At 58.9% G+C, this 25534-nt stretch overlaps 2 protein-coding genes across 2 annotated transcripts; one reads left to right on the forward strand and one right to left on the reverse strand.

The window, feature by feature from the left end:
* The first annotated feature begins 1175 nt into the window (after nt 1-1175).
* Nucleotides 1176-6648, forward strand: LOC139242138 (cyclin-dependent kinase inhibitor 1-like). The gene is made up of 3 exons (XM_070870252.1): nt 1176-1340; nt 4026-4419; nt 5529-6648. Exons 1-3 carry the CDS (start codon nt 1338-1340, stop codon nt 5582-5584), a joined length of 453 nt encoding a protein of 150 aa, XP_070726353.1. The 5' UTR covers nt 1176-1337; the 3' UTR covers nt 5585-6648.
* Nucleotides 6649-10561: 3913 nt separating this feature from the next.
* On the reverse strand, nt 10562-15579 carry LOC139242137 (uncharacterized). Its single transcript, XM_070870251.1, has 3 exons — nt 15494-15579; nt 14975-15116; nt 10562-13473 (listed from the first exon to the last, which is right to left on the reverse strand). The coding sequence occupies exon 3, from the start codon at nt 12134-12136 to the stop codon at nt 10601-10603; it is 1536 nt and encodes a 511-aa protein (XP_070726352.1). The 5' UTR covers nt 12137-13473; nt 14975-15116; nt 15494-15579; the 3' UTR covers nt 10562-10600.
* Between the last annotated feature and the right edge of the window lie 9955 nt (nt 15580-25534).

The raw sequence follows: 25534 nt of genomic DNA on the forward strand, positions 1-25534 counted from the left end.
GGGAGAGAGAAGGGGAGACAGCGAGGGGCAGAGAGGGTGGGGAGAGAGGGGAAGGGAGGGAGACAGAGTCAGAGAGAGAGGGGAAGAGAGAGAAGGGTGAGATGAGAGAGAGAGAATGGGAGAGGGTCAGAGAGGGTTAGAAAGAGAGGGAGAGAGAATAAGGGAGTGAGAGTGAGGGAGAGGGGGAGGGAGAGAGAGGGAGAGAGAGAGAGGGAGAGAGAGAGTGAGGGAGAGAGGTATTGAGAGAGGGAGGGAGAGGTAAGGAGAGAGGGAGGGAGCGGAAGGGAGAGAGGGAGATAGACCAGGGTAGAGAGAGAGAGAGAGAGCAGGAGAGGGAGAGAGAGATGGAGAGAAGGGGAGAGAGGGAGATAGAGAGAGAGAGGGGGAGTGAGAGAGACTGAGAGGGAGAGGGGGAGACTGAGAGAGAGGGGGAGAGTTTGAGAGCGAGAGAGAGAGAGAGAGAGAGGGAAAGAGAGGGGGAAGAGAGGAGAGAAAGAATGAGGGAGAGCAGGAGATAGTAAGGAAGGAATGGGAGAGAGGGAGGGAGAGAAGGAGGGAGACAATGCAGGAGAGAGAGAGAGAAAGATGGAGAGAGAGACAAAGAGAGAGAGGGAGAGCAGGAGAGAGAGGGAGCCACTGAGAGAGGGTGTGATGGTGAGACTGAGAGAGAGACTGTTTGAGAGAGAGAGAGAGAGAAAGAACAGAGAGACTGAAAGAGAGGTAGCGATGGAGAGACAGACAGAGAGAGGGAGAGGTTACACACGAGAGGAAACTCCCCATGAGTCATAGGGTTGAGTGCGGAACTCCCTGGATGGCTGGACTCAGGCTGGCAGGGGGTGGGGGGCGGGGGGCTGCAGAGCTCAGAGAGTGAATGTGTGTGTGTGTGTAGGGGGGGGGGGGGGACTGGGGTCAGAGGGCAGAGACTGAGGTTGGGTTAGGTTAAGGGTTGGGGCTGGGGTTAGAGTTAGGCTGGTAGCGGGAGGGTTGGGGTTGACTCAGGGTTAGGCTCAGGGAGGGGAGCAGGGAGCCGGCTCCAGCCGATGAGAGTGTGTGTTTAGCTCCCTCCTCGGGCTGGGGCTGGGGTTGGGGTTCGGGCTAGGGCTGGTATTGGGCTCAGGGTTTGGGTTAGGGTTGGCTCGGGGTTAGGCTCAGGGAGGGCTCCAGCCGGTGAGAGAGTGTGTGTTTAGCTCCCTCCCCGGGCTGGGCGGAGCTCACACATCAGATGATGCGAGCATTATGCAACATGCCCGGGCGCCGCTCCGCTTTCCGGGAAGGTGAGAGCTCGCTGTGCCGGGCAGTCCCGGGCAGTCCCGCGGTCCCGGGCTGTCGGTGCTGACATGGTGAGTGCTGCCTGGCGATCGGGAGCGGCTTCCAATCCGTCTCACTCAAGAACTGCTTTTACTTGAGAAATGTTTTCGCTCCGCGACCTGTCAGTGTGTTCAGATCCCGGACCCCCGGGCCGGGCCGGCACACCGCACCCGGGGGGGTCCAGTCCCACCCCCAGCCCGGGGTCCCCGGGACAGGGTCCCACTGCCGTGCCTTCCCTCCCGGATAAACAGGGTCTGATTCTTACGGGAAGCGCTCGAAGTCACATCTGGTACCTGGAGTGTGAGATGTTCATGGGCGGGAGGGTGTATAGGGGCTGGGTGTGGGGCGGGGGGGGGGGGGGGGTTGTATCGGGGCTGGGTGTGGGGGGGGGGGGGGTTGTATCGGGGCTGGGTGTGTGGGGGGGGGGTTGTATCGGGGCTGGGTGTGAGGGGGGTGTATAGGGGCTGGGTGTGTGGGAGGGGGTGTATATGGGCTGGGCGTGGGGGGTGTATTGGGGCTTGATGTGGGGGGGGGGTTGTATAGGGGCTGGGTGTCGGGGGGGGGTGTATAGGGGCTGGGTATCGGGTGGGGAATGTATAGGGGCTGGGTGTGGGGCATGTGTGTGTATAGGGGCTGGGTGTAGCGGGGGTGTATTGGGGCTGGGTGTGGGGGGGGGTGTATAGGGGCATAGGGGCTGGGTGTGGGGGAAGTGTATAGGGACTGGGTGTGGGGGGTGTATAGGGTCTGGGTGTGGGGGGAGTGTATAGGGGCTGGGTATCGGGTGGGGAATGTATAGGGGCTGGGTGTGGGGCATGTGTGTGTATAGGGGCTGGGTGTAGCGGGGGTGTATTGGGGCTGGGTGTGGGGGGGGATGTATAGGGGCTGGGTGTGGGGGGGGTGTATAGGGACTGGGTGTGGGGGGTGTATAGGGTCTGGGTGTGAGGGGGGGTGTATAGGGGCTGGGTATCGGGTGGGGAATGTATAGGGGCTGGGTGTGGGGCATGTGTGTGTATAGGGGCTGGGTGTAGCGGGGGTGTATTGGGGCTGGGTGTGGGGGGGGTGTATAGGGGCTGGGTGTGGGGGGTGTATAGGGTCTGGGTGTGGGGGGGGTGTATAGGGGCTGGGTGTATAGGGGCTGGGTGTGGGGGGGGGTGTATAGGGGCTGGATGTGGGGGGTGTATTGGGGCTGGGTGTGGGGGGGGGGTGTATAGGGGCTGGGTGTGGGGGGTGTATTGGGGCTGGGTGTGGGGGGGGTGTATTGGGGCTGGGTGTGGAGGGGGGGGTTGTATAGGGGCTGGGTGTGGGTGGGGGGGTGTATCGGGGCTGGGTGTGTGGGAGGGGCGTGTATAGGGGCTGGGTGTGGGGGAGGGGTGTTGTGTATAGGGGCTGGGTGTGGTGGGTGTATAGGGGCTGGGTGTGTCGGGTGTATAGGGACTGGATGTGGCGGGGGTCTGGGTGTGGGGGGGGTGTTCTGTATAGGGGCTGGGTGTGGTGGGAGGGCGGGTGGTGTGTATAGGGGCTGGAAATCTGGAGCGGAGGTTGCAGGGGTGGAAGGGAGTAGTTTGGTTTGGCCTGAGCTGGTTTGGGAGTTGGGTGCATTGGTTCCTGGGGCTCAGTGTCAAGTGCTGGCGTGTGCTGACATGTCCAGTCCTGTCCCTGACTTCACTGAACATGCCTGGGCAAAGCTGTGACTGCGAGAGCTGACTCATCCGCTTCTCCTCCTGAACTCCAGCAAAGGCCCCCCTCCCCTCTCCCCCACTGCCCGATTACTGCAGGACCACCTCGCTGTTACCCCTGCTCTGCCCCTTGCACACTTCCCTCCCAGCTCTCCCCCTCAATCTCGCCCCTGCCAATCCCCCCCTCCCCCTCACTCCTGCCCTCTCCCCTCACTATCGCCCCGTCCCCATCCCCCACTCCTGCCCCCTCCCCTGCCCATCTCCCCTCCTCCTCACTTCCGCCCCCTCCCCTCCCCTCACTCCCGCCCCTGCCGCCTCCCCCTCACTGCAACCACTAGTTATATCTGTGTCACTTTAAATTTCTCTGAACTAAACCGGGAAGATTGGTTCGTCAGACGCTTCATTAATTCTGCAATGGTCAGGTTTGAAAGATTGCTGAGGACAAGTTAGGGCAAGTCCCACTGCAGGAATTTGATCACATAAATCCAGGCTGATGCTCCAGGGCAGTGCTGAGGGAGTGCTGGGCTGTCGGAGGTGCCGTCTTTCAGACGAAACGTTAAACCGAGGCGGGCTCAGTGTTACTCTGCCTTTAACCCCCCAGCTGTTGCCGGGTACAGGGACAGCCTTGTCGGTGTTGCCCAGAGCGAGACGGTGAGATCGGTGCTGCAGGTCTGGCTCCGTGTTGCAACTCATCCACTGTCCGAGCGGCTTGAGGATGTGAACCAAACTCGAACAGTCTCGGTATTAATATCGAGCTTAATTCCTGATTACTGAACCTGGACTCACACCCCGTTCTGTATTGTGTCCACACTCCAGTACATCGCTTGGCAAAAACTGCAGCCTGTCTCTGTCCAGTCCCCTGTCCCGTACAGACCAGTCCCCAGCTCCCCAGCCCCCGTCCCCCAGGTCCCAGCCCACGTCCCCCAGGTCCCAGCCCAACCTCACTCAGTGCTCAGTGCCGCTGTAGTCGCTGGTGTGTGCAGAGGGTGTGTGCAGAGGGTGTATGAGCTGTGTGTGAATAGTTGGCCTTGTGATTTTCAGGAGGAGGCTTTGTCTTTTCCCGTTGATGTGTGGCGAGCGTTGGGCGGGCAGCCCGGGAAGGTTTGCCGGAGTCTCTTTGGCCGGGTTGATGGGCAGCAGCTGAGATTGGAGGTGAAGAGAGAGCTGCGGAGCGAGCTGGAGACAGCGCGAAGCATGTGGGCCTTTGACTTCGAGGAGGATCGTCCTGTGGAAGGGGCCCTCCAGTGGGAGGCGCTGGCGAGTTGTGAGGTCCCGGCGTTCTACAGACCGTGTGTGCACGGCGGCCCGCGACACGGGCTCCCCAACCCGCCGGGGCCGGTGAGTGAAGCCCAGGAGGAGAGCGTGTCATCGCGACAGGCCGCCGATCCGCCACAGGCAACACGCGGCCGCAAGAGGAAGCAAAGCGTCATCACAGGTAGGGGCGTCTTCGGCTAACCTTCCGTGGGGGGGGGGGGGGGGGGCCCTCGAGGGATCGTCCCGAACCCCTGTACCGTTCCCCCTCATACCATGTCCCCCGCCGTATCATCCCCTCCCCATACTGAGCCTCCCCCCTGTACCGTACCTCCCCCGTATCGTGCCCCCCCCATACCGAGCCCCCCATACTGTGTTCACCGCACACCGTGCCCCGCTCCGTACCGTGCCCCCCCCATACTGAGCCCCCCTCTGTTCCGTGCCCCGCCCATACCGAGCACCCCATACTGTGCCCCCCTGTACCGATCCCCCCATACTGTGCCCCCCCTTTCCGAGCCCCCCCCCCCAATACTGTGTCCCCCCCTGTACCGTGCCCCCACCGTATCATTCCCCCCTCCGTACCGAGCCAACCCGTTCCGAGTCCCCCCCGTCCACAGCCGCCCCCCATACTGAGCTCCCCTCTGTACCGAACCCCCCCGTTCCGTGGCCTCCCCGTACCGTCCCAACCCGTTCCATGCCCCCCCCCTCCCATACCATGCCCCCCGTACCGAGCCCCCCCCCCGTACTGTGCTCTCCTCTGTACTGAGCCCCCCTCATCCGTGCCCCCCCCCTATTCCGAGTACCCCTCCCCGGACCCTGAAGGGCCGGCCTCTCCCGAGAGGCTCAGTTACTGTCCAGCACCTAGTGCTGTGTGTCTGGGCAATGGGTGAGGAGCGGGTTGGTTGGGTGTGCTCCAACCCCCACCACCCCTTTCCCCAAGGGTGGGATAGCCTGCCCACACGTCTTGTCCGGGTTGGTGAGGGCCCAGACCCTGGCCCTCACCCATGGGACCCCTACCCTCGGCACAATGCAGCATCTTGGGGGAAGGAGTTCGGGGGCAGGTGGACGTTGGGAATATTGGCCATGATCAGATCGGAGCAGGGCTGAGGGGCTGAATGACCTCCTCTTCTTCCTCAACCGGAAATGACAATTTGTGTGTGAGCTGATTGGCAGCAAACCCCTGGGCAGACGCTGTCCCTCATAACTGTTAAATGTGTCTTCCTACCCCGATACAGCAATGCATTAACCAGCCGTCACTCCCAGCTGTTAACCGCACCTCCCTGTTCCCCCCAGATTTCTACGCACTGAAGAGAAGTTTGGGGCGTCCGGGCTCTGAATCCAAGCCATAAGGCCAACAGGAAGCGATGTTGCTGAGTGCAGGTGCACAACAGCCTTGCCACCCCTTCACCTGCCCCAGGAAACACTGGGCCCTTGTGCCAGCACTGCCACCCTGCACAATTAGGACTCTTTGTTATTACCTGGACAATGCGCCAGATCACAATCACACAATCTGTCTGACAGACCCTCGCTGGGGCTTGAACTAAAATACCAGGGCCTCTCTCTGACCGTCGCTGCTCTCGCCAGACCTGCTGACCATCTTGCCAGACCCGCTGACCGTCGGTGCCATCGCTAGACCCGCTGGCTGGTGTCCGGCCTTCTGTAACCGTGGGAACCAGGGGCTGCGGGAACGGCCCCTTGAAGCAAGATTCCATTGCGAGCTACGGGTCGTGTAGTGAGATGAACTGTTCCTGCAGAGCTGCCTCTCGCAGGCCTGAACCGCTTGGGTCCTGGGAATGTGACGCGAGTGTTCCAGCACTGATGGCTGGCTGCCCCTTGTACCGGCTCCCAGTCTGCTGCCTCCGCGTGTACATAACTGGCATACACCACACCTCCGTATCGTGTAGGTGGAGAGATCAGCTGTGTAAATGGACAACTTGCGGGGAGGGAGTGTGTGAGGGAGCGAGAGAGAGGGAGTGTGTGAAGGAGCGAGAGAGAGGGAGTGTGTGAGGGAGTGAGAGCAAAAGTGTGACTGAGCGAGAGAGGGAGTGTGAGGAAGCGAGAGAGAGTGTGTGTGAGGGAGAGAGAGAGAGAGTGTGTGTGAGGGAGAGAGAGTGTGTGAGAGCGAGAGAGAATGTGAGGGAGAGAGAGAGAGAGAGTGTGAGAGAGAGAGAGAGAGAGAGAGAGTGAGGGAGTGTGTGAGGGAGAGAGAGTGTGAGGGAGCGAGAGAGGAAATGTGTGAGGGAGCGAGAGCGAGAGTGTGAGGAAGCGCTAGAGAGAGGGAGCGAGAGCGAGAGTGTGGGAGTGAGAGAGAGATGGAGTGAGAGAGGGAGTGTGAGGGAGAGTGAGAGAGAAAGGGAGTGAGAGAGAGGGAGTGTGGGAGTGAGAGAGAGAGGGAGTGTGGGAGTGAGAGCGAGAGAGGGAGTGTGGGAGGGAGAGCGAGAGAGGGAGTGTGGGAGGGAGAGCGAGAGAGGGAGTGTGGGAGGGAGAGCGAGAGAGGGAGTGTGGGAGGGAGAGCGAGAGAGGGAGTGTGTGAGGGAGAGCGAGAGAGGGAGTGTGTGAGGGAGAGCGAGAGAGAGAGTGTGTGAGGGAGAGCGAGAGAGGGAGTGTGGGAGTGAGAGAGAGAGAGGGAGTGTGGAAGTGAGAGAGAGAGGGCGTGTGGGAGTGAGAGAGAGAGGGAGTGTGGGAGTGAGAGAGAGAGAGAGAGGGAGTGTGGGAGTGAGAGAGAGGGAGTGTGTCAGGGAGATTGTGAAGAGAGGAGGAGTCTGGTTGCTGATGGCCTCAAGATGAGAAGTGCAGGCTGTTCTGTCCAACTGTACCTCAGTACAGCACTTGACGTGTATTTATTATGTATAATATAAATTTAGCATATTTATTCGCAGATTATTTGAAATATTAATATTTTGAAAAAAGGTTTCAAACTACAGCTTAGATTTGACCTCTGTGGGTATTGATGATGTCACTGCGTTGACCCCTGTAGCATGTGATGTGATTGGATATTGAGCATATGACTGTACCTGTTGCTGTATACACCTATAAAGGTTGGATCCCCGATGGTTGAGTGTCTTTGCTCGTTTTTTCTGCACCAACTGTTGATAGAATGATACAGGACAGAAGGCGGCCATTCGGCCCCTTAGCCTGTGCTGGCTCATTGGTAGAGGTTAGTCCCTTAGTCCCACTGACCTATTCCCCACAGCCGTGCAAATTATTTCCCTTCCAGTATTTATCCAATTCCCTGTTTGACAGTCACTATTGAATCTGCTCCCACCGCCCTTTCAGACAGCGCGTTCCCCATCACAACTTGCTGTCTTCAATTTTTTCCATCTCTTCCCTCTGGGTCTTTGGTCAATCACCTTCGCTGTGTCCTCTAGTTACCGAGCCTCCTGCCACTGGAAACACTTTCTCCTTATTTACTCTCAAATCGTGATTTTGAACACCTCTATTAAATCTCCTCTCAACCTTCGCTGCTCCAAGGAGAACAACCCCAGCTTCTCGAGTCTGCCCACGTCACTGAAGTTCCTCATCCCCGGCATCATTCTTGTAAATCTCCCTCTGTACCCTCTCCAAGGCCTTCCCATCCTTCCTAAAGTGCGGTGCCCAGAATTGGACACAATACTCCAGCTGGGACCGAACTGGTGTTTAATAAAAGTTTAGCATAACTTCCTGCCTCTATTTAGGAAGCCCAGGATCCTGTAAACTTTTTTAATGGCTGCCTCAGCCTGCCCTACCACCTTCAAGGATTTGTGCACACACCCCCAGCTCTCTCTGTTCCTGCACCCACTGTAACATTCTCCCATGCAGTTTATGTCGTCTCTCCTCATATTTCCTGCCAAAATGTCACCACATTTCTCTGCATTAAATTTGATCTGCGCCGTGTCTGCCCATTTCCCCAGTCTGTCTGTGTCCTCCTGAAGTCTGTCATTATCCTCACTGTTTACTACATTTCCAAGTTTTGTGTCATCTGCAAACTCTGAAATTGTGCCCTACATACCCAAGTTCAGATCATTAATATATATGTCAAGAAAAGCAGTGGGCGAATACCGAGCCCTGGGGAACACCACTGTATACCTTCCTCCAGTCCGAAAAACAACCGTTCACCACTACTCTCTCTGCTTTCTGTCCCTTAGCTCATTTTGTATCCACAGTCACTGCCCCTTTAATTCCATGGGCTTCAATTTTGCTTTGTCAAACATCAGGGGCGGGGAGAGGGGAGACCGAGGGCAGGGTAGGGGAGACTGGGGGTGAGGGAGGGCAGACCGAGGGCAGGGGAGGGGAGACCAGGGGCGGGGAGAGGGGAGACCGAGGGTGGGGGAGGGGAGACCGAGGGCAGGGTATGGGAGACTGGGGGAGGAGACAGGGGAGACCGAGGGCCGGGTAGGGGAGACTGGAGGCGGGGGAGGGCAGACCGGGGGCGGGGGAGGGGAGACCGAGGGTGGGGGAGGGGTAACTGAGGGCGGGGGAAGGGGGACCGAGGGCAGGGGGAGGGGACAGGGGAGACCATTGAAGGGGGAGGGGAGACCGAGAGCAGGGGAGATCGAGGGCGGGGGAGGGGAGATCGAGGGCGGGGAGGGGAGATCGAGGGAGGGGAGATTGAGGGCGGGGATGGGGAGACGGAGGGTGGGGGGAGACAGAGGGCGGAGGGACAGCCCGAGACAGGGGGGAGGAGCGACCGAGGGCCGGGGAGGGAGACTGAGAGCGGGGGAGGGGAGACCGAGAGCAAGGGAGGGGAGACCGAGGGCGGGGGAGGGGAGATCGAGAGCGGGGGAGGGGAGACTGAGGATGACGATGCAATTAGCAGTGTGGAACCAGAGGTGAGATAAACTTTGATTAACTAATGGCAACTGAAATTGCACTAATAACTAATAGTAAAGTGTAACACTCAGGATCCCCTCATAACCAGCAGTTATAAAATAACACACTGATATTCGACATGTAACTGACAGTCATAGAGGCATTACGGAACAGGCCAGCTCTCTGTAGAGCTATCCAGTCAGTCCCATTGCCCTGCTCTATCCCAGAGCCCCGCAAGTTTATTTCCCTCGAGTACCTATCCAGTTTCCTTTTGAAATCATTGATCGTCTCCGTTTCCACCAACCTCGTTGGCAGCGAGTTCCAGATCGTTACCACTCCCTGCGTAAAAACGTTCTTCTCACAACCCCCTGGTCCTTGCAGCATCAGCAAATGGAAACAGCTTTTCTTTGTCTAACTTATCTAAACCTGTATTAATCTTGCACAACTCTATCAAACCTCCCCTCAACCCCAGCTTCTCCAAACCTAACCTTGTAGCTAAACTTCATCATCCCTGGAACCATTCTGGTATTTTTGGGTTTCCTTTTATGTTGTCCACCATTCTATTCTCATATTCTGAGATTGTATTTGGCCTGGCTCCCATTTGAAAAATTCACCTGAATGCATCATACGCCCTCTATTTTTGTTTCAGCATATTCTCCATCTCCCTCGTCATCCAAGGGGCCCTGGCTTTGGTTCACCTTCCTTTCGCTCCTGTTGGAATATCCATAGCCTGTACCTGAAACATCTCCTCCTTAAAGATCACCCATTGTTCCCTTACAGTTTTCCTGTCAATCTTTGGTTCCATTTTACCCGGGCGACGTCGCCTCCCATCCCACTGAAGTTGGCCCTCTTCCAACTTCCAACTTCCACTTTAGATTGTTCCTTGCTCTTCTCCATTTCTAATCTAAACCTTATGATGCGATGATCACTCTTACCCAAGTTTTTTCCCACACACACAGGTAGTAATAGGTGCAACACTCTGATTTCCTACCTGTAGCCCATGGTAATCCTATAACCCACTGATAGTCACCCTGACACCCTTAGCAGAACCCCCCTGCACTGCATAAGGTTCCTCAGGCTGCACAGTCAATGCCACCACAACGGGCCCCATCTCTCTCCTGATCTCCTTGGACCACATGCCGTGTGAAGGTGACAATTATCAACTGGGAGCCTCAGTCTGAGCTAATCTGTACTTGGCCTTCACACGTCAAAACCAGGCACAGACCGAGCTGACCCAACTCGAGAAACCGCACACAGGGTCATGGGCTCAGTATCTGGGGCACTTCTCACAGGGCACATCGTCCTCAGCTCAGCACCAACCTTTCTAAAGCACTCGCTGTGCTCGAACTCCGAGCGTTTACAGCTCAGCACCAACTGGGGGGGACGGGGGACGGGGGAGTGAAAGGCATTTCATAAATTAAACACGTTTGTTTTAGCCCAGGCTGCCCGGAGACAAGCTCTCCACTCGCAGACTCAGGGCAACACTACCATCTCCGCAATAAAACATATTCCCACCAACGGCAGTGTTTTGGTCAATCATTTAATTCAGATCCACAGCCATCCAATCACTGGTCTCATCAGAAACATTTAATCCTGCGGGACTGAGCGAGGGATGGGACTGACCAAGGGACTGGGAGACTGAGACTGACCGAGGGACTGGGACTGACCGAGGGACTGACCGAGGAATGGGACTGACCGAGGGACTGGGACTGACCGAGGGATGGGACTGACCGAGGGACTGGGGCTGACCGAGGGATGGGACTGACCGAGGGATGGGACTGACCGAGGGACTGGGACTGACCGAGAGATGGGATTGACCGAGAGATGGGACTGACCAAGGGACTGGGACTGACCGAGGGATGGGACTGACCGAGGGACGGGACTGACCGAGGGACTGGGGCTGAACGAGGGACTGACCAAGGGATGGGACCGACCGAGGGACTGGGACTGACTGAGGGATGGGACTGACCGAGGGACTGACCAAGGGATGGGACTGACCGAGGACTGGGGCTGACCGAGGGACTGGGACTAACCGAGGGACTGGGACTAACCGAGGGACTGGGACTGACCGAGGGATTGGGACTGACTGAGGGACTGACCGAGGGATGGGACTGACAGAGGGACTTGGACTGACCGAGGGATGGGACTGACCGAGGGACTGGGGCTGACCAAGGGATGGGACTGACCGAGGGACTCGGACTGACCGAGGGACTGGGCGAGAGATGGGACTGACCGAGGGACGGGACTGACCGAGGGACTGGGCGAGAGATGGGACTGACCGAGGGGCTGACGAGGGATGGGACTGACCGAGGGACTGGGACTGACAGAGGGACTGGGACTGACCGAGGGATGGGACTGACCGAGGAATGGGACTGGGACTGACCGAGGGATGGGACTGACCGAGGGACTGGGACTGACCGAGTGACTGATCGAGGGACTGGGGCTGACCGAGGGACTGGGACTGACCGAGGGATGGGACTGACCGAGAGACTGGGATTGATGAGAGATGGGACTGACCGAGGGACGGGACTGACCGAGGGACTGGGACTGACCGAGAGATGGGACTGACCGAGGGACGGGAATGACCGAGGGCCTGGGACTGACCGAGGGACTGGGACTGACCGAGTGACTGACCGAGGGCCTGGGACTGACCGAGGGACTGACCGAGGGATGGGACTGACCGAGTGACTGACCGAGGGATGGGACTGACCGAGGGCCTGGGACTGACCGAGGGATGGGACTGACCGAGGGATGGGACTGACCGAGGAATGGGACTGGGACTGACCGAGGGATGGGACTGACCGAGGGACTGGGACTGACCGAGTGACTGATCGAGGGACTGGGGCTGACCGAGGGACTGGGACTGACCGAGGGATGGGACTGATCGAGGGATGAGACTGACCGAGGGACAGGGACTGACCGAGGGATGAGACTGACCGAGGGACTGGGGCTGACCGAGGGACTGGGCGAGGGAGTGCTGCACTGTCAGAGGGGCAGTACTGAGGGAGTGCTGCACTGTCGAAGGGGCAATACTGAGGGAGTGCCGCACTGTCGAATGGGCAGTACTGAGGGAGTGCTGCACTGTCGTAGGTGCCGCCTTTCGGATGAGACATTAAACCGAGGCCTCGTCTGCCCTCTCGGGTGGATGTAAAAAATCCCAGGGCTGTATTTCGAAGAGCAGGGGAGTTCTCCCCGGTATCCTGGGGCCAATATTTATCCCTCAACCAACATCAGTAACACGGATTGTCTAATCAGTATGACATTGGCTTTTATGGGAGCTTGCTGTGCGCAGGTTGCCTGCCGCGTTTCCTACATTACAGCAGTGACTACACTCCAAACCTTCTTCATTGGCTGCAAAGCACTTTGGGACATCCTGAGGTGGTGAAAACCTTGTTCCATCGCCGAGTGGATTATTGAATGGACTGAGCTCCCACCTGCTGCTCACACTCGGTAATCATCACAGAGCTTGTCTCCCCTGTGTGGAGATCCCTCGTTACACAGGATCCCAGTGTGGAGATCCCGCGTTACACGGGGTCCCAGTGTGGAGATCCCTCGTTATACGGGGTCCCCATGTGTAGATCCCTCGTTACACGGGGTCCCAGTGTGGAGATTAAAGGGGTCCCAGTGTGGAAATCCCTCGTTACACAGGGTCCCAGTGTGGAGATCCCTCGTTATACGGGGTCCCCATGTGTAGATCCCTCGTTACACGGGGTCCCAGTGTGGAGATTAAAGGGGTCCCAGTGTGGAAATCCCTCGTTACACAGGGTCCCACTGTGGAAATTCCCTTGTTACACGGGGTCCCAGTGTGGAGATTAAAGGGGTCCCAGTGTGGAGATTAAAGGGGTCCCAGTGTGGAGATCCCTCGTTACACGGGGTCCCAGTGTGGAGATCCCTCGTTACACGGGGTCCCAGTGTGGAGATTAAAGGGGTCCCAGTGTGGAGATTGCTTTGTTACATGGGGTCCCAGTGTGGAGATCCCTTGTTACACTGGGTCCCAGTGTGGAGATCCCTCGTTACACTGTGTCCCAGTGTGAAGACGGTCTCATTAATCCCTCATTGGACAGTCAGTATCCTTCACCATGGTAGATCAGTAGACATTATTGCAGGTTGATGTATGGACATATTGAGCGAGGAGGTGTCAGTGTGTGAAGAGTTTGAAGCTGTTGTGGATCAGATGACTGGGCCCTCACACCAGATCAGCCAATTACTATGACAACCTACCCCATGATGACAGAGCCCGACCCCGATGCAGATGTGATGTGCACTGATGATCTTCCACTGATTGCTGAGTGAGTGCTCACAGTGTCAGTGAGGAGGGGCGGTACCTTCGCTGCCCGCTGCTCTGGGGTGAGCAGTGCCCTCCCCGGGTATGGCACTGACTGCCCACAGCTCGACTGGGTTCAGGTAACCGAGTGCCAACGACCTCCACACCAGCGACCTCTGGTCTGTCCTGTAAACACAAACAATTCCTCACAATCCACGAAGGAAGCGGAACGTACAGAAAGCTGAACATCGGGGCTCACGCCAAGCTTGTCAACCAAGCGTGCTCAGAGTGAGCAGCTCTCTAACTGCCTCCCGACATACAGACCAGCGCTGTATCGACAATCCCCCTCCTCTCCCATCCTGAAAATACCATCCGTGCCGTGGTGTGTTTCAGGGGCAGTGACCTGGCACAATGGCCATGGATCATGGGTGAGTGTCAGTACACCATTAACCCATTTACCAGAACGGGACCTCACCCAGCACTGTCCACACAGGGAGGGTCCAGCAGGGATCTCCGCTAGTGATCAGGATTGGCTGTTTCATTCTCCTCTCTAGCCAATAACAACTGGTTAAGTGCAGCTCCGCCACTGTCAGACTGGCAGAGATTGGTTAATGCACCGTGCCTCCGGACCCCCCCTCCCCGGAAACGCCCACCCCCCACCGGGAACCCCCCCAACACCCTCACCCCCCAAACACCCCCCCCCCGGGAACCCCCCCCAACAACCCCACCCCCCCGGAACCCCCCCAACACCCGGAACAACCATCCCAGGAAGCACCTCCCTCCCCCCACCGGGAACCACCCAACACACCCCTCCCCCCCAAACCCCCGCCCCCCCCAGGGAACCCCCCAACACCTTCCTCCACTGAACAACCCACGAGGAACCACCTCTCCCCCAGAAAGCCCCCCCACCCACACCGGGGCCCCCCCCCCAAATCCCCCCCGGAACCCCCCCAACAGGAACAACCCCCGCAAGAACGACCTTCCCCCACCGGGAACCCCCTAACACCGCCCCCCCCCCGCGGGAATCCCGCCCCCCGAACACCTCCGGGAACTTCCCCCTCATAGAAACATAGAAAATAGGTGCAGGAGTAGGACATTAGGCCCTTCGAGACCGCCATTCAATGAGTTCATGGCTGAACATGCATCTTCAGTACCCCATTCCTGCTTTCTCGCCATACCCCTTGATTCCCCCTAGTACATCTAAATCCTTTTTGAATATATTTAGTGAATTGGCCTCAACAACTTTCTGTGGTAGAGAATTCCACAGGTACACCATTCTCTGGGTGAAGAAGTTTCTCCTCATCTCGGTCCTAAATGGCTTCCCCCTTATCCTTAGACTGTGTCCCCTGGTTCTGGACTTCCCCAACATTGGGAACATTCTTCCTGCATCTAACCTGTCTAAACCCGTCAGAATTTTAAACGTTTCTATGGGATCCCCTCTCATTCTTCTGAACTCCAGTGAATACAAGCCCAGTTGATTCAGTCTTTCTTGATCGGTCAGTCCTGCCGTCCCGGGAATCAGTCTGGTGAACCTTCGCTGCACTCCCTCAGGTCCTCGTTTGTACAACAACAACTTGCGACAGACCGTAGACGTCCAACCACAGCCGATGCCCGATCCCCCAATCTCCGATGCCCTGGGCCCCTGATGCTCAATTCCCTGATGCCCCAGGTCGGGGCGGTCACTCACCGTTTGCGCCTCCAGTAACAAGCTGCCAGCAGGCACAGCGGTAGCGAGAGTCCGAGGATGCCGAGAAGGACACTGAAGGTGACGGTGCTGGTGCCAGCGTTGGGCAGCCTGGGAGTGTGCGGGAGCTCCTGGTATGGGATGGCTGGAAGGAGAAGGCAAGACAGGAAAAGGCAGATCAGTGCGGCCCTAGAGACTGAGGCCGAGAATTCCGGCTCATGTGCGCCTCCCGGCCCCGGGGTCCAGGCAGGACCCTTCCATTGCTGCTCAGTGTTCAGCTCGGACCCTCCCCGTTAACCTGCGGAGAAACCCCTCCTCCGCGGCCCAGTGTATCGTGCTGCGCCCCGACACTCTCCTGTTGGGAAGGGCCCGGTCGGGCTCTCAGCGATGCCCACCTCGACTGCTCGACATAATCCGTCTATCCCGCTGTCCAAACCCTTCCCCATTTCACAGCATATTCCCCACGTGCAGGTGTCAGCAGACGGGGACGGGGGAGAGGGATGCACTCAGTATGTATCTTACTCTCACAATCGGCCCCCACGTTATGAAACAGTGCTGATGAACTGATTGCCCCAGGAGGCTGAAAACCCCAGGTGGTGGTCTGAGGGAATGGAGGCAAGAATTAAATAATCTAAGAGTGACCCTCACCTCTCCCTCTGTCTCTCACTGTCACTCACTCTCGCCCCCTGTCTCTCACTATCTCCCTCCATCTCTCACTCTCTCCCTCTGTCCTCCCTCTGTCTCCCCCTCTCTCCCCTGTCACGCTCTGCCTTTTGCTCTCTCCATCTGCCTCTCACTCTCTCCTCCTGCCTCTCACACTCTCCCCTGTTTCTCACTCTCTCCCCTATCTCCCCCAGTCTCCCACTCTCTCCCCCAGTTTCTCACTATCTCTGTCTCTCTCTCTCTCCCCGTCTCTCACTTTCTCCCGATGTCTCTCACTCTCTCCTTCTGTCTCTCACTCTCCTCCCCCTGTCTCTCACTCTCCCCCCCGCCTGTCACTCTCTCCCCCTGCCTGTCACTCACTCCTCCTGTCTCTCACACTCTCCCCCTGTCTCTCACTCTCTCCTCCTGTCTCTCACACTCTCCCCCTGTCTCTCACACTCTCCCCCTGTCTCTCACACTCTCCCCCTGTCTCTCACTCTCTCCCCGTCTCTCACTCGCTCCCCTGTCTCCCCCAGTCTCCCACTCTCTTCCCACAGTTTTTCACACTCTCTCCCTGTCTCTCACTCTCTCCCCCTGTCTCTCACTTTCTCCCCCTGTCTCACACTCTCTCCCCCCGTCTCACACTGTCTCCCCTGTCTCTCACACTCTCCCTCTGTCTCTCTCCCCGTCTCTCACTCTCTCTCCCGTCTCACTCTCTCACCCTGTCTCTCACTCTCTCCCCCTGTCTCACACTCTCTCCCCTCGTCTCACACTGTCTCCCCTGTCTCTCACACTCTCCCTCTGTCTCTCTCCCCGTCTCTCACTCTCTCCCGTCTCTCTCTCTCTCTCCCTCTGTCTCTCACTCTCTCCCCCTCTCTCTCTCTCTGTCTCCCACTGTCTCACTCTCTCCCACTGTCTCCCACTCTCACCCATTGTCTACCCCTCTCTCCACTCTCTCCCACCGTCTCTCACTCTCTCCCACTGTCTCTCACTCTCTCCCACTGTCTCTCATTCTCTCCCCCTCTCACCCACTGTCTCTCGCTGTCTCCCCCAGTCTCTTGCGCTCTCCCCCTTTCTCTCCCCCTTTCTCTCCCCCTGTCTCTCCCCTTGTCTCTCCCCTTGTCTCTCCCCTTGTCTCTCCCCCTCTCTCTCTCACTCTCAGTCTCTCTCACTCTCCCCCTCTCTACCCCATCTCTCTCACTCTCTCCCCCCGTCTCTCACTCTCTCCCCCCGTCTCTCACTCTCTCCCCCCAGTCTCTCACTCTCTCACCCCGTCTCCCACTCTCTCCCCCTCTCTCCCCCTGTTTCCCTCTCTCTCCCCCTGTCTCCCACTCTCTCCCACGATCACAAACTCTCTCCGCCTGTCTCCCACTCTCTCCCCCTGTCTCCCACTCTCTCCCACTGTCTCGCACTCTCTCCCCCTGTCTCCCACTCTCTCCCCCTGTCTCCCACTCTCTCCCCCTGTCTCCCACTCTCTCCCCCTGTCTCCCACTCTCTCCCCCTGTCTCCCGCTCTCCACCCCTGTCTCCCGCTCTCTCCCCCTGTCTCCCGCTCTCCCCCTGTCTCCCACTCTCCCCCTGTCTCCCACTCTCTCCCTCTGTCTCCCACTCTCTCCCACTGTCTCCCACTCTCTCCCCCTGTCTCCCACTCTCTCCCCCTGTCTCCCACTCTCTCCCCCTGTCTCCCACTCTCTCCCCCTGTCTCCCACTCTCTCCCCTGTCTCTCTCACTCTCTCTCTGTCTCTCTCTCCCGTCTCTCTCTCTCTCTCCCACTGTCTCCCACTATCTCCCTCTGTCTCTCACTCTCTCCCACTGTCTCCCCATCTCAGCCACTGTCTACCCCTCTCTCCACTCTCTCCCACTGTCTCACTCACTCCCACTGTCTCTTACTCTCTCCACTGTCTCTCATTCTCTCCCCCTCTCACCCACTGTCTAACCCTCTGTCCGCTGCCTCTCGCTGTCTCTCGCTGTCTCCCCCTGTCTCTCGCTGTCTCCCCCTGTCTCTCGCGCTCTCCCCCTGTCTCTCCCCCTGTCTCTCCCCCTGTCTCTCCCCCTGTCTCTCCCCCTGTCTCTCCGCTTGTCTCTCCCCCTCTCTCTCTCACTCTCAGTCTCTCTCACTCTCCCCCTCTCTCTCACTCTCTCCCCCTCTCTCTCACTCTCTCCCCCTGTCTCCCCGAGTATCTCACTCTCTCCCCTGTCTCCCCCTGTCTCTCACTGTCTCCCCCGATCACTCACTCTCTTCCCCATCTCCCCCTGTCTCTCACTCACTCCCCCGTCTCCCACTCACTCCCCCGTCTCCCACTCACTCCCCCGTCTCTCACTCTCTGCCCCTTCTCTCACTCTCTCCCCCCATCTCTCATTCTCTCCCCCCGGTCTCTCACTCTCTCCCCCTGTCTCCAGCTCTCTCCCCCTGTCTCCCGCTCTCTCCCCCTGTCTCCCGCTCTCTCCCCCTGTCTCCCGCTCTCTCCCCCTGTCTCCCGCTCTCTCCCCCTGTCTCCCGCTCTCTCCCCCTGTCTCCCGCTCTCTCCCCCTGTCTCCCGCTCTCTCCCCCTGTCTCCCACTCTCCCCCTGTCTCCCACTCTCTCCCTCTGTCTCCCACTCTCTCCCCCCCATCTCTCATTCTCTCCCCCCGGCCTCTCACTCTCTCCCCCTGGTCTCTCACGCTCGCCCCCCCGTCTCTCACTCTCTCCCCCCCGTCTCTCACTCTCTCCCCCCCGTCTCTCACTCTCTCCCTCCGTCTCTCACTCTCTCCCCCTGTCTCCCACTCTCTCCCACTCTCTCTCCCTCTTTCCCCCTCTTTCCCCCTCTCTCCCCCTCTCTCCCCCTCTCTGCCCCTCTCGCCCACTATCTCCCACTCTCCCCGCCTGTCTCCCACTCTCTCCCCCTGTCTCCCACTCTCTCCCACTGTCTCCCACTCTCTCCCCCTGTTACCCACTCTCTCCCCCTATCTCCCACTCTCTTCCCTGACTCTCACTCTCTCCCCCTCTCTCTCACTCTCTCCCCCTGTCTCTCACTCTCTCCCCCTGCCTCCCACTCTCTCCCCCTGCCTCCCACTCTCTCCCCCTGCCTCCCACTCTCTCCCCCTGTCTCCCACTCTCTCCCCCTGTCTGCCACTCTCTCCCCCTGTCACCCACTATATCCCCACTCTCTCCCCCTGTCTCCCACTCTTTCCCACTCTCTCCCCCTGTCTCTCAGTCTCTCCCCCTGTCTCTCACTCTCTCCCCGTCTCTCTCTCTCTCCCCCATGTCTCTCACTCTCTCCCCCATGTCTCTCACTCTCTCCCCCATGTCTCTCACTCTCTCCCCCATGTCTCTCACTCTCTCCCCCATGTCTCTCACTCTCTCCCCCCCTGTCTCTCACTCTCTCCCTTTGTCTCTCACTCTCTCCCCCTGTCTCTCACTCTCTCCCCCTGTCTCCCACTCTTCCCCCCCCTGTCTCCCACTCTCTCCCCTGTCTCCCACTCTCTCCCCTGTCTCCCACTCTCTCCCCTGTCTCCCACTCTCTCCCCTGTCTCCCACTCTCTCCCCTGTCTCCCACTCTCTCCCCCTGTCTCCCACTCTCTCCCCCTGTCTCCCACTCTCTCCCCCTGTCTCCCATTCTCTCCCCCTGTCTCCCACTCTCTCCCACTGTCTCCCACTCTCTACTCCTGTCTCCCACTCTCTCCCCCTCTCTCCCCCTCTCTCCCCCTCTCTCCCCCTCTCTCTCCCTCTTTCCCCCTCTTTCCCCCTCTCTCCCCCTCTCTGCCCCTCTCGCCCACTATCTCCCACTCTCCCCGCCTGTCTCCCACTCTCTCCCCCTGTCTCCCACTCTCTCCCCCTGTCTCTCACTCTCTCCCCCTGTCTCCCATTCTCTCCCCCTGTTACCCACTCTCTCCCCCTCTCTCTCCCTCTTTCCCCCTCTTTCCCCCTCTTTCCCCCTCTCTCCCCCTCTCTGCCCCTCTCGCCCACTATCTCCCACTCTCCCCGCCTGTCTCCCACTCTCTCCCCCTGTCTCCCACTCTCCCCGCCTGTCTCCCACTCTCTCCCCCTGTCTCCCACTCTCTCCCCCTGTCTCTCACTCTCTCCCCCTGTCTCCCATTCTCTCCCCCTGATTCTCACTCTCTCCCCCTGTCTCTCACTCTCTCCCCCTCTCTCTCACTCTCTCCCCCTGTCTCTCACTCTCTCCCCCTGTCTCTCACTCTCCCCCCCTGTCTCCCACCCTCTCCCCCTGTCTCCCACTCTCACCCCCTGCCTCCCACTCTCTCCCCCGTCTCCCACTCTCTCCCCCTGTCTGCCACTCTCTCCCCCTGTCACCCACTATATCCCCACTCTCTCCCCCTGTCTCCCACACTTTCCCACTCTCTCCCCCTGTCTCTCAGTCTCTCCCCCTGTCTCTCACTCTCTCCCCGTCTCTCTCTCTCTCCCCATGTCTCTCACTCTCTCCCCCATGTCTCTCCATCTCTCCCCCCCCTGTCTCTCACTCTCTCCCTTTGTCTCTCACTCTCTCCCCCTGTCTCTCACTCTCCCCGCCGTCTCCTACTCTCTCCCTCTGTCTCCCACTCTCTCCCCCTGTCTCCCACTCTCTCCCCTGTCTCCCACTCTCTCCCCTGTCTCCCACTCTCTCCCCCTGTCTCCCACTCTCTCCCCCTGTCTCCCACTCTCTCCCCCTGTCTCCCACTCTCTCCCCCTGTCTGCCACTCTCTCCCCCTGTCTGCCACTCTCTCCCCCTGTCTGCCACTCTCTCCCCCTGTCTGCCACTCGCTCCCCCTGTCTGCCACTCTCTCCCCCTGTCTGCCACTCTCTCCCCCTGTCTGCCACTCTCTCCCCCTGTCTGCCACTCTCTCCCCCTGATTCTCACTCTCTCCCCTGTCTCTCACTCTCTCCCCCTGTCTCTCACTCGCTCCCCCTGTCTCTCACTCTCTTGCCCCTGTCTATCACTCTCTCCCCCTCTCTCTCACTCTCTCCCCCTCTCTCTCACTCTCTCCCTCTCTCTCTCACTGTCTCCCCCGATCACTCACTCTCTTCCCCATCTCCCCCCGTCTCTCACTCACTGCCCCGTCTCTCACTCACTCCCCCTTCTCTCACTCTCTCCCCCTTCTCTCACTCTCTCCCCCTTCTCTCACTCTCTCCCCCCGTCTCTCGCTCTCTCCCCCCGGTCTCTCAAGCTCGCCCCCCCGTCTCTCACTCTCTCCCCCCGTCTCTCACTCTCTCCCCCCGTCTCTCACTCTCTCCCCCTGTCTCCCACTCTCTCCCCCTGTCTCCCCCTGTCTCCCCCTGTCTCCCCCTGTCTCCCCCTGTCTCCCCCTGTCTCCCCCTGTCTCCCCCTGTCTCCCCCTGTCTCCCCCTGTCTCCCCCTGTCTCCCCCTCTCTCCCCCTCTCTCCCCCTCTCTCCCCCTCTCTCCCCCTCTCTCCCCCTCTCTCCCCCTGTCTCCCCCTGTCTCTCCCTCTCTGCCCCTCTCTCCCCCTCTCTCCCCCTCTCTCCCCCTGTCTCCCCCTGTCTCTCCCTCTCTGCCCCTCTCGCCCACGATCTCCCACTCTCTCCCCATGACTCCCACTCTCTCCCACTCTCTCCCACTCTCTCCCCGTCTCCCCCTCTCTCCCCGTGTCTCCCACTATCTCTTCCTGTCTCCCACTCCTCCCCCCTGTCTCTCACTCTCTCCCCCTGTCTCCCTCTCTCTCCCCCTGTCTCTCACTCTCTCCCCAGTTCTCTCACTCTCTCCCCATTTCTCCCACTCTTTCCCCCTGTCTCCCATTCTCTCCCCTGACTCCCTCTCTCTCCCCCTGTCTCTCTCTCTCTCCCCCTGTCTCTCACTATCTCCCCCTCTATTCCCCTCTCTCCCCCTCTCTCTCTCGCTCTCCCACTGGCTCTCACTCTCTCCCCCTGTCTCTCACTCTCTCCCCCTGTCTCTCACTCTCACTCCCTGTCTCTCACTCTCTCCCCCTAACTCTCACTCTCTCCCCCTGTCTCTCACTCTCTCCCCTGTCGCTCACTCTCTCCCCTGTTTCTCAATGTCTCCCCCTGTCTCTCACTCTCTCCCCCTGTCTCTCACTCTCTCCCCCTGTCTCTCACTCTCTCCCGCTGTCTCTCACTCTCTCCCGCTGTCTCTCACTCTCTACCCTGTCTCCCTCTCTCTCCCCCTGTCTCCCTCTCTCTCCCCCTGTCTCCCTCTCTCTCCCCCTGTCTCTCACTCTCTACCCCGGTCTCTCACTCTCTCCCCTGTCTATCACTCTCTCCCCTGTTTCTCACCTTCTCCCCTGTTTCTCACTCTTTCCCCTTGTTTCTCACTCTCTCCCCCTGTCTCTCACTCTCTCCCCTTGTCTCTCACTCTCTCCACCTGTCTCTCATTCTCTTCCCCTGTCTCTCACTCTCTTCCCCTGTCTCTCACTCTGTCCCCCTGTCTCTCACTCTCTCCTCCTGTCTCTCACTCTCTCCCCCTGTCTCTCACTCTCTCCATCCGTGTCTCACTCTCTCCACCCGTCACTCACTTTCTTTCGCTGTCTCTCCCTCTCTCCCCCTGTCTCTCACTATCTCTCGCCCTGTCACTCACTATCTCCCCCTCTATTCCCCTCTCTCCCCCTCTCTCTCTCCCCATGGCTCTCACTCTCTCCCCCTGTCTCTCACTCTCTCCCCCTGTCTCTCACTCTCTCCCCCTGTCGCTCACTCTCTCCCCTGTTTCTCAATCTCTCCCCCTGTCTCCCACTCTCTCCCCTGTCTCTCACTCTCTCCGCTGTTTCTCACTCTCTCCCCCTGTCTCTCACTCTCTCACCCTGTCCCTCATTCTCTCCCCATGTCTCCCACTATCTCTCCCTGTATCCCACTCCCTCCCCCTGTCTCCCACTCTCTGCCCCTGTCTCCCACTCTCTGCCCCTGTCTCCCACTCTCTGCCCCTGTCTCCCACTCTCTGCCCCTGTCTCCCACTCTCTCCCCCTGTCTCCCACTCTCTCCCCCTGTCTCCCACTCTCTCCCCCTGTCTCCCACTCTCTCCCCCTGTCTCCCACTCTCTCATCCTGTCTCCCATTCTCTCCCCCTGTCTCCCACTCTCTCCCCCTTTCTCCCACTCTTTCCCCCTGTCTCCCATTCTGTCCCCGTCTCCCATTCTCTCCACCTGTCTCTCACTCTCTCCCCTTGTCTCTCACTCTCTCCCCCTGTCTCTCATTCTCTTCCCCTGTCTCTCACTCTCTTCCCCTGTCTCTCAATCTCTCCCCCTGTCTCTCACTCTCTCCTCTGTTTCTCACTCTCTCCCCCTGTCTCTCACTCTCTCCCGCTGTGTCTCACTCTCTACCCTGTCTCCCTCTCTCTCCCCCTGTCTCTCACTCTCTACCCCGGTCTCTCACTCTCTCCCCTGTCTCTCACTCTCTCCCCTGTTTCTCACCTTCTCCCCTGTTTCTCACTCTTTCCCCTTGTTTCTCACTCTCTCCCCCTGTCTCTCACTCTCTCCCCTTGTTTCTCACTCTCTTCCCCTGTCTCTCATTCTCTTCCCCTGTCTCTCACTCTCTTCCCCTGTCTCTCACTCTGTCCCCCTGTCTCTCACTCTGTCCCCCTGTCTCTCACTCTCTCCCCCTGTCTCTCACTCTCTCCCCCTGTCTCTCACTCTCTTCCTCTGTCTCTAACTCTCTCCCGCTGTCTCTAACTCTCTCCACCCGTGTCTCACTCTCTCCACCTGTCTCTCAATTTCTTTCGCTGTCTCTCTCTCTCTCCCCCTGTCTCTCACTATCTCTCGTCCTGTCACTCACTATCTCCCCCTCTCTCTCACTCTCCCGCCCTCTCTGCTCCTCTCTCCCCCTCTATTCCCCTCTCTCCCCCTCTCCCTCACTCTCTCCCCCTCTCTCTCACTCTCTCCCCCTGTCTCTTACTCTCTCCCCCTGTCTCTCACTCTCTCCCCCTATCTCTCACTCTCTCCCCCTATCTCTCACTCTCTCCCCCTGTCTCTCACTCTCTCCCCTTGTCTCTCACTCTCTCCACCTGTCTCTCATTCTCTTCCCTGTCTCTCACTCTCTTCCCCTGTCTCTCACTCTCTCCTCCTGTCTCTCACTCTCTCCCCTGTCTCTCACTCTCTCCCCCTGTCTCTCACTCTCTCCCCCTGTCTCTCACTCTCTCCACCCGTGTCTCACTCTCTCCACCCGTCTCTCACTTTCTTTCGCTGTCTCTCACTCTCTCCCCTGTTTCTCACTCTCTCCCCTGTTTCTCACTCTCTCCCCTGTCTCCCACTCTCTCCCACTCTCTCCCACTCTCTCCCACTCTCTCCCACTCTCTCCCACTCTCTCCCACTCTCTCCCACTCTCTCCCACTCTCTCCCACTCTCTCCCACTCTCTCCCACTCTCTCCCACTCTCTCCCCCTGTCTCCCACTCTCCCCGTGTCTCCCACTATCTCTTCCTGTCTCCCACTCCCTCCCCTGTCTCTCACTCTCTCCCCTATCTCCCACTCTCCCCCTGTCTCTCATTCTCTCCCCCTGTCTCTCCCTCTCTCCCTCTCTCTCCCCCTGTCTCTCACCCTCTCCCCCTGTCTCTCACCCTCTCCCCAGGTCTTTCACTCTCTCCCCTGTCTCTCACTCTCTCCGCTGTTTCTCACTCTCTCCCCCTGTCTCTCACTCTCTCACCCTGTCCCTCATTCTCTCCCCGTGTCTCCCACTATCTCTCCCTGTATCCCACTCCCTCCCCCTGTCTCCCACTCCCTCGCCCTGTCTCCCACTCTCTCCCCCTGTCTCCCACTCTCTCCCCCTGTCTCCCACTCTCTCCCCCTGTCTCCCACTCTCTCCCCCTGTCTCCCACTCTCTCCCCCTGTCTCCCACTCTCTCCCCCTGTCTCCCACTCTCTCCCCCTGTCTCCCACTCTCTCCCCCTGTCTCCCACTCTCTCCCCCTGTCTCCCACTCTCTCATCCTGTCTCCCACTCTCTCATCCTGTCTCCCATTCTCTCCCCCTGTCTCCCACTCTCTCCCCCTGTCTTGCACTCACTCCCCCTGTCTCCCACTCACTCCCCCTTTCTCCCACTCTTTCCCCCTGTCTCCCATTCTCTCCCCGTCTCCCATTCTCTCCACCTTTCTCTCACCCTCTCCCCTGTCTCTCACCTTCACCCCTGTTTCTCACTCTCTCCCCTTGTCTCTCACTCTCTCCCCCTGTCTCTCATTCTCTCCCCCTGTCTCTCACTCTCTCCCCCTGTCTCTCACTCTCTCCCCCTGTCTCCCACTCTCTCCCCCTGTCTCCCACTCTCTCATCCTGTCTCCCACTCTCTCATCCTGTCTCCCATTCTCTCCCCCTGTCTCCCACTCTCTCCCCCTGTCTTGCACTCACTCCCCCTGTCTCCCACTCACTCCCCCTTTCTCCCACTCTTTCCCCCTGTCTCCCATTCTCTCCCCGTCTCCCATTCTCTCCACCTTTCTCTCACCCTCTCCCCTGTCTCTCACCTTCACCCCTGTTTCTCACTCTCTCCCCTTGTCTCTCACTCTCTCCCCCTGTCTCTCATTCTCTCCCCCTGTCTCTCACTCTCTCCCCCTGTCTCTCACTCTCTCCCCCTGTCTCTCACTCACTCCCCCGTCTCTCACTCTCTCCCCCTGTCTCTCACTCTCTCCCCCTGTCTCTCACTCTCTCCCCCTGTCTCTCACTCACTCCCCCGTCTCTCACTCTCTCCCCCTGTCTCTCGCTCTCTCCCCCTGTCTCTCGCTCTCTCCCCCTGTCTCTCGCTCTCTCCCCCTGTCTCTCGCTCTCTTCCCCCTGTCTCTCGCTCTCTCCCCCTGTCTCTCGCTCTCTCCCCCTGTCTCTCGCTCTCACCCCTGTCTCTCACTCTCTTCCACTATCTCTCACTCTCTTCCACTGACTCTCACTCTCTCCCCCCGACTCTCACTCTCTCCCCCGTCTCTCACTCTCTCCACCTATCTCTCACTTTCTTTCGCTGTCTCTCTCACTCTCTCCCCCTGTCTCTCACTCTCTCCCCCTGTCTCTCACTC

Source organism: Pristiophorus japonicus, unplaced genomic scaffold (genome assembly GCF_044704955.1).
Source record: "Pristiophorus japonicus isolate sPriJap1 unplaced genomic scaffold, sPriJap1.hap1 HAP1_SCAFFOLD_1233, whole genome shotgun sequence".
In the NCBI taxonomy this organism is placed as follows: Eukaryota; Metazoa; Chordata; class Chondrichthyes; family Pristiophoridae; genus Pristiophorus; species Pristiophorus japonicus.

Excerpts from the sequence above, each read along its gene's own strand:
- LOC139242138 (XM_070870252.1), top strand. Across the intron at positions 4,420-5,528 it reads GAAGCAAAGCGTCATCACAG|ATTTCTACGCACTGAAGAGA; the intron begins GTAGGGGCGTCT and ends TGTTCCCCCCAG.
- LOC139242137 (XM_070870251.1), bottom strand. The coding sequence starts at position 12,136 with ATGTCTCATCCGAAAGGCGGCACCTACGACAGTGCAGCACTCCCTCAG.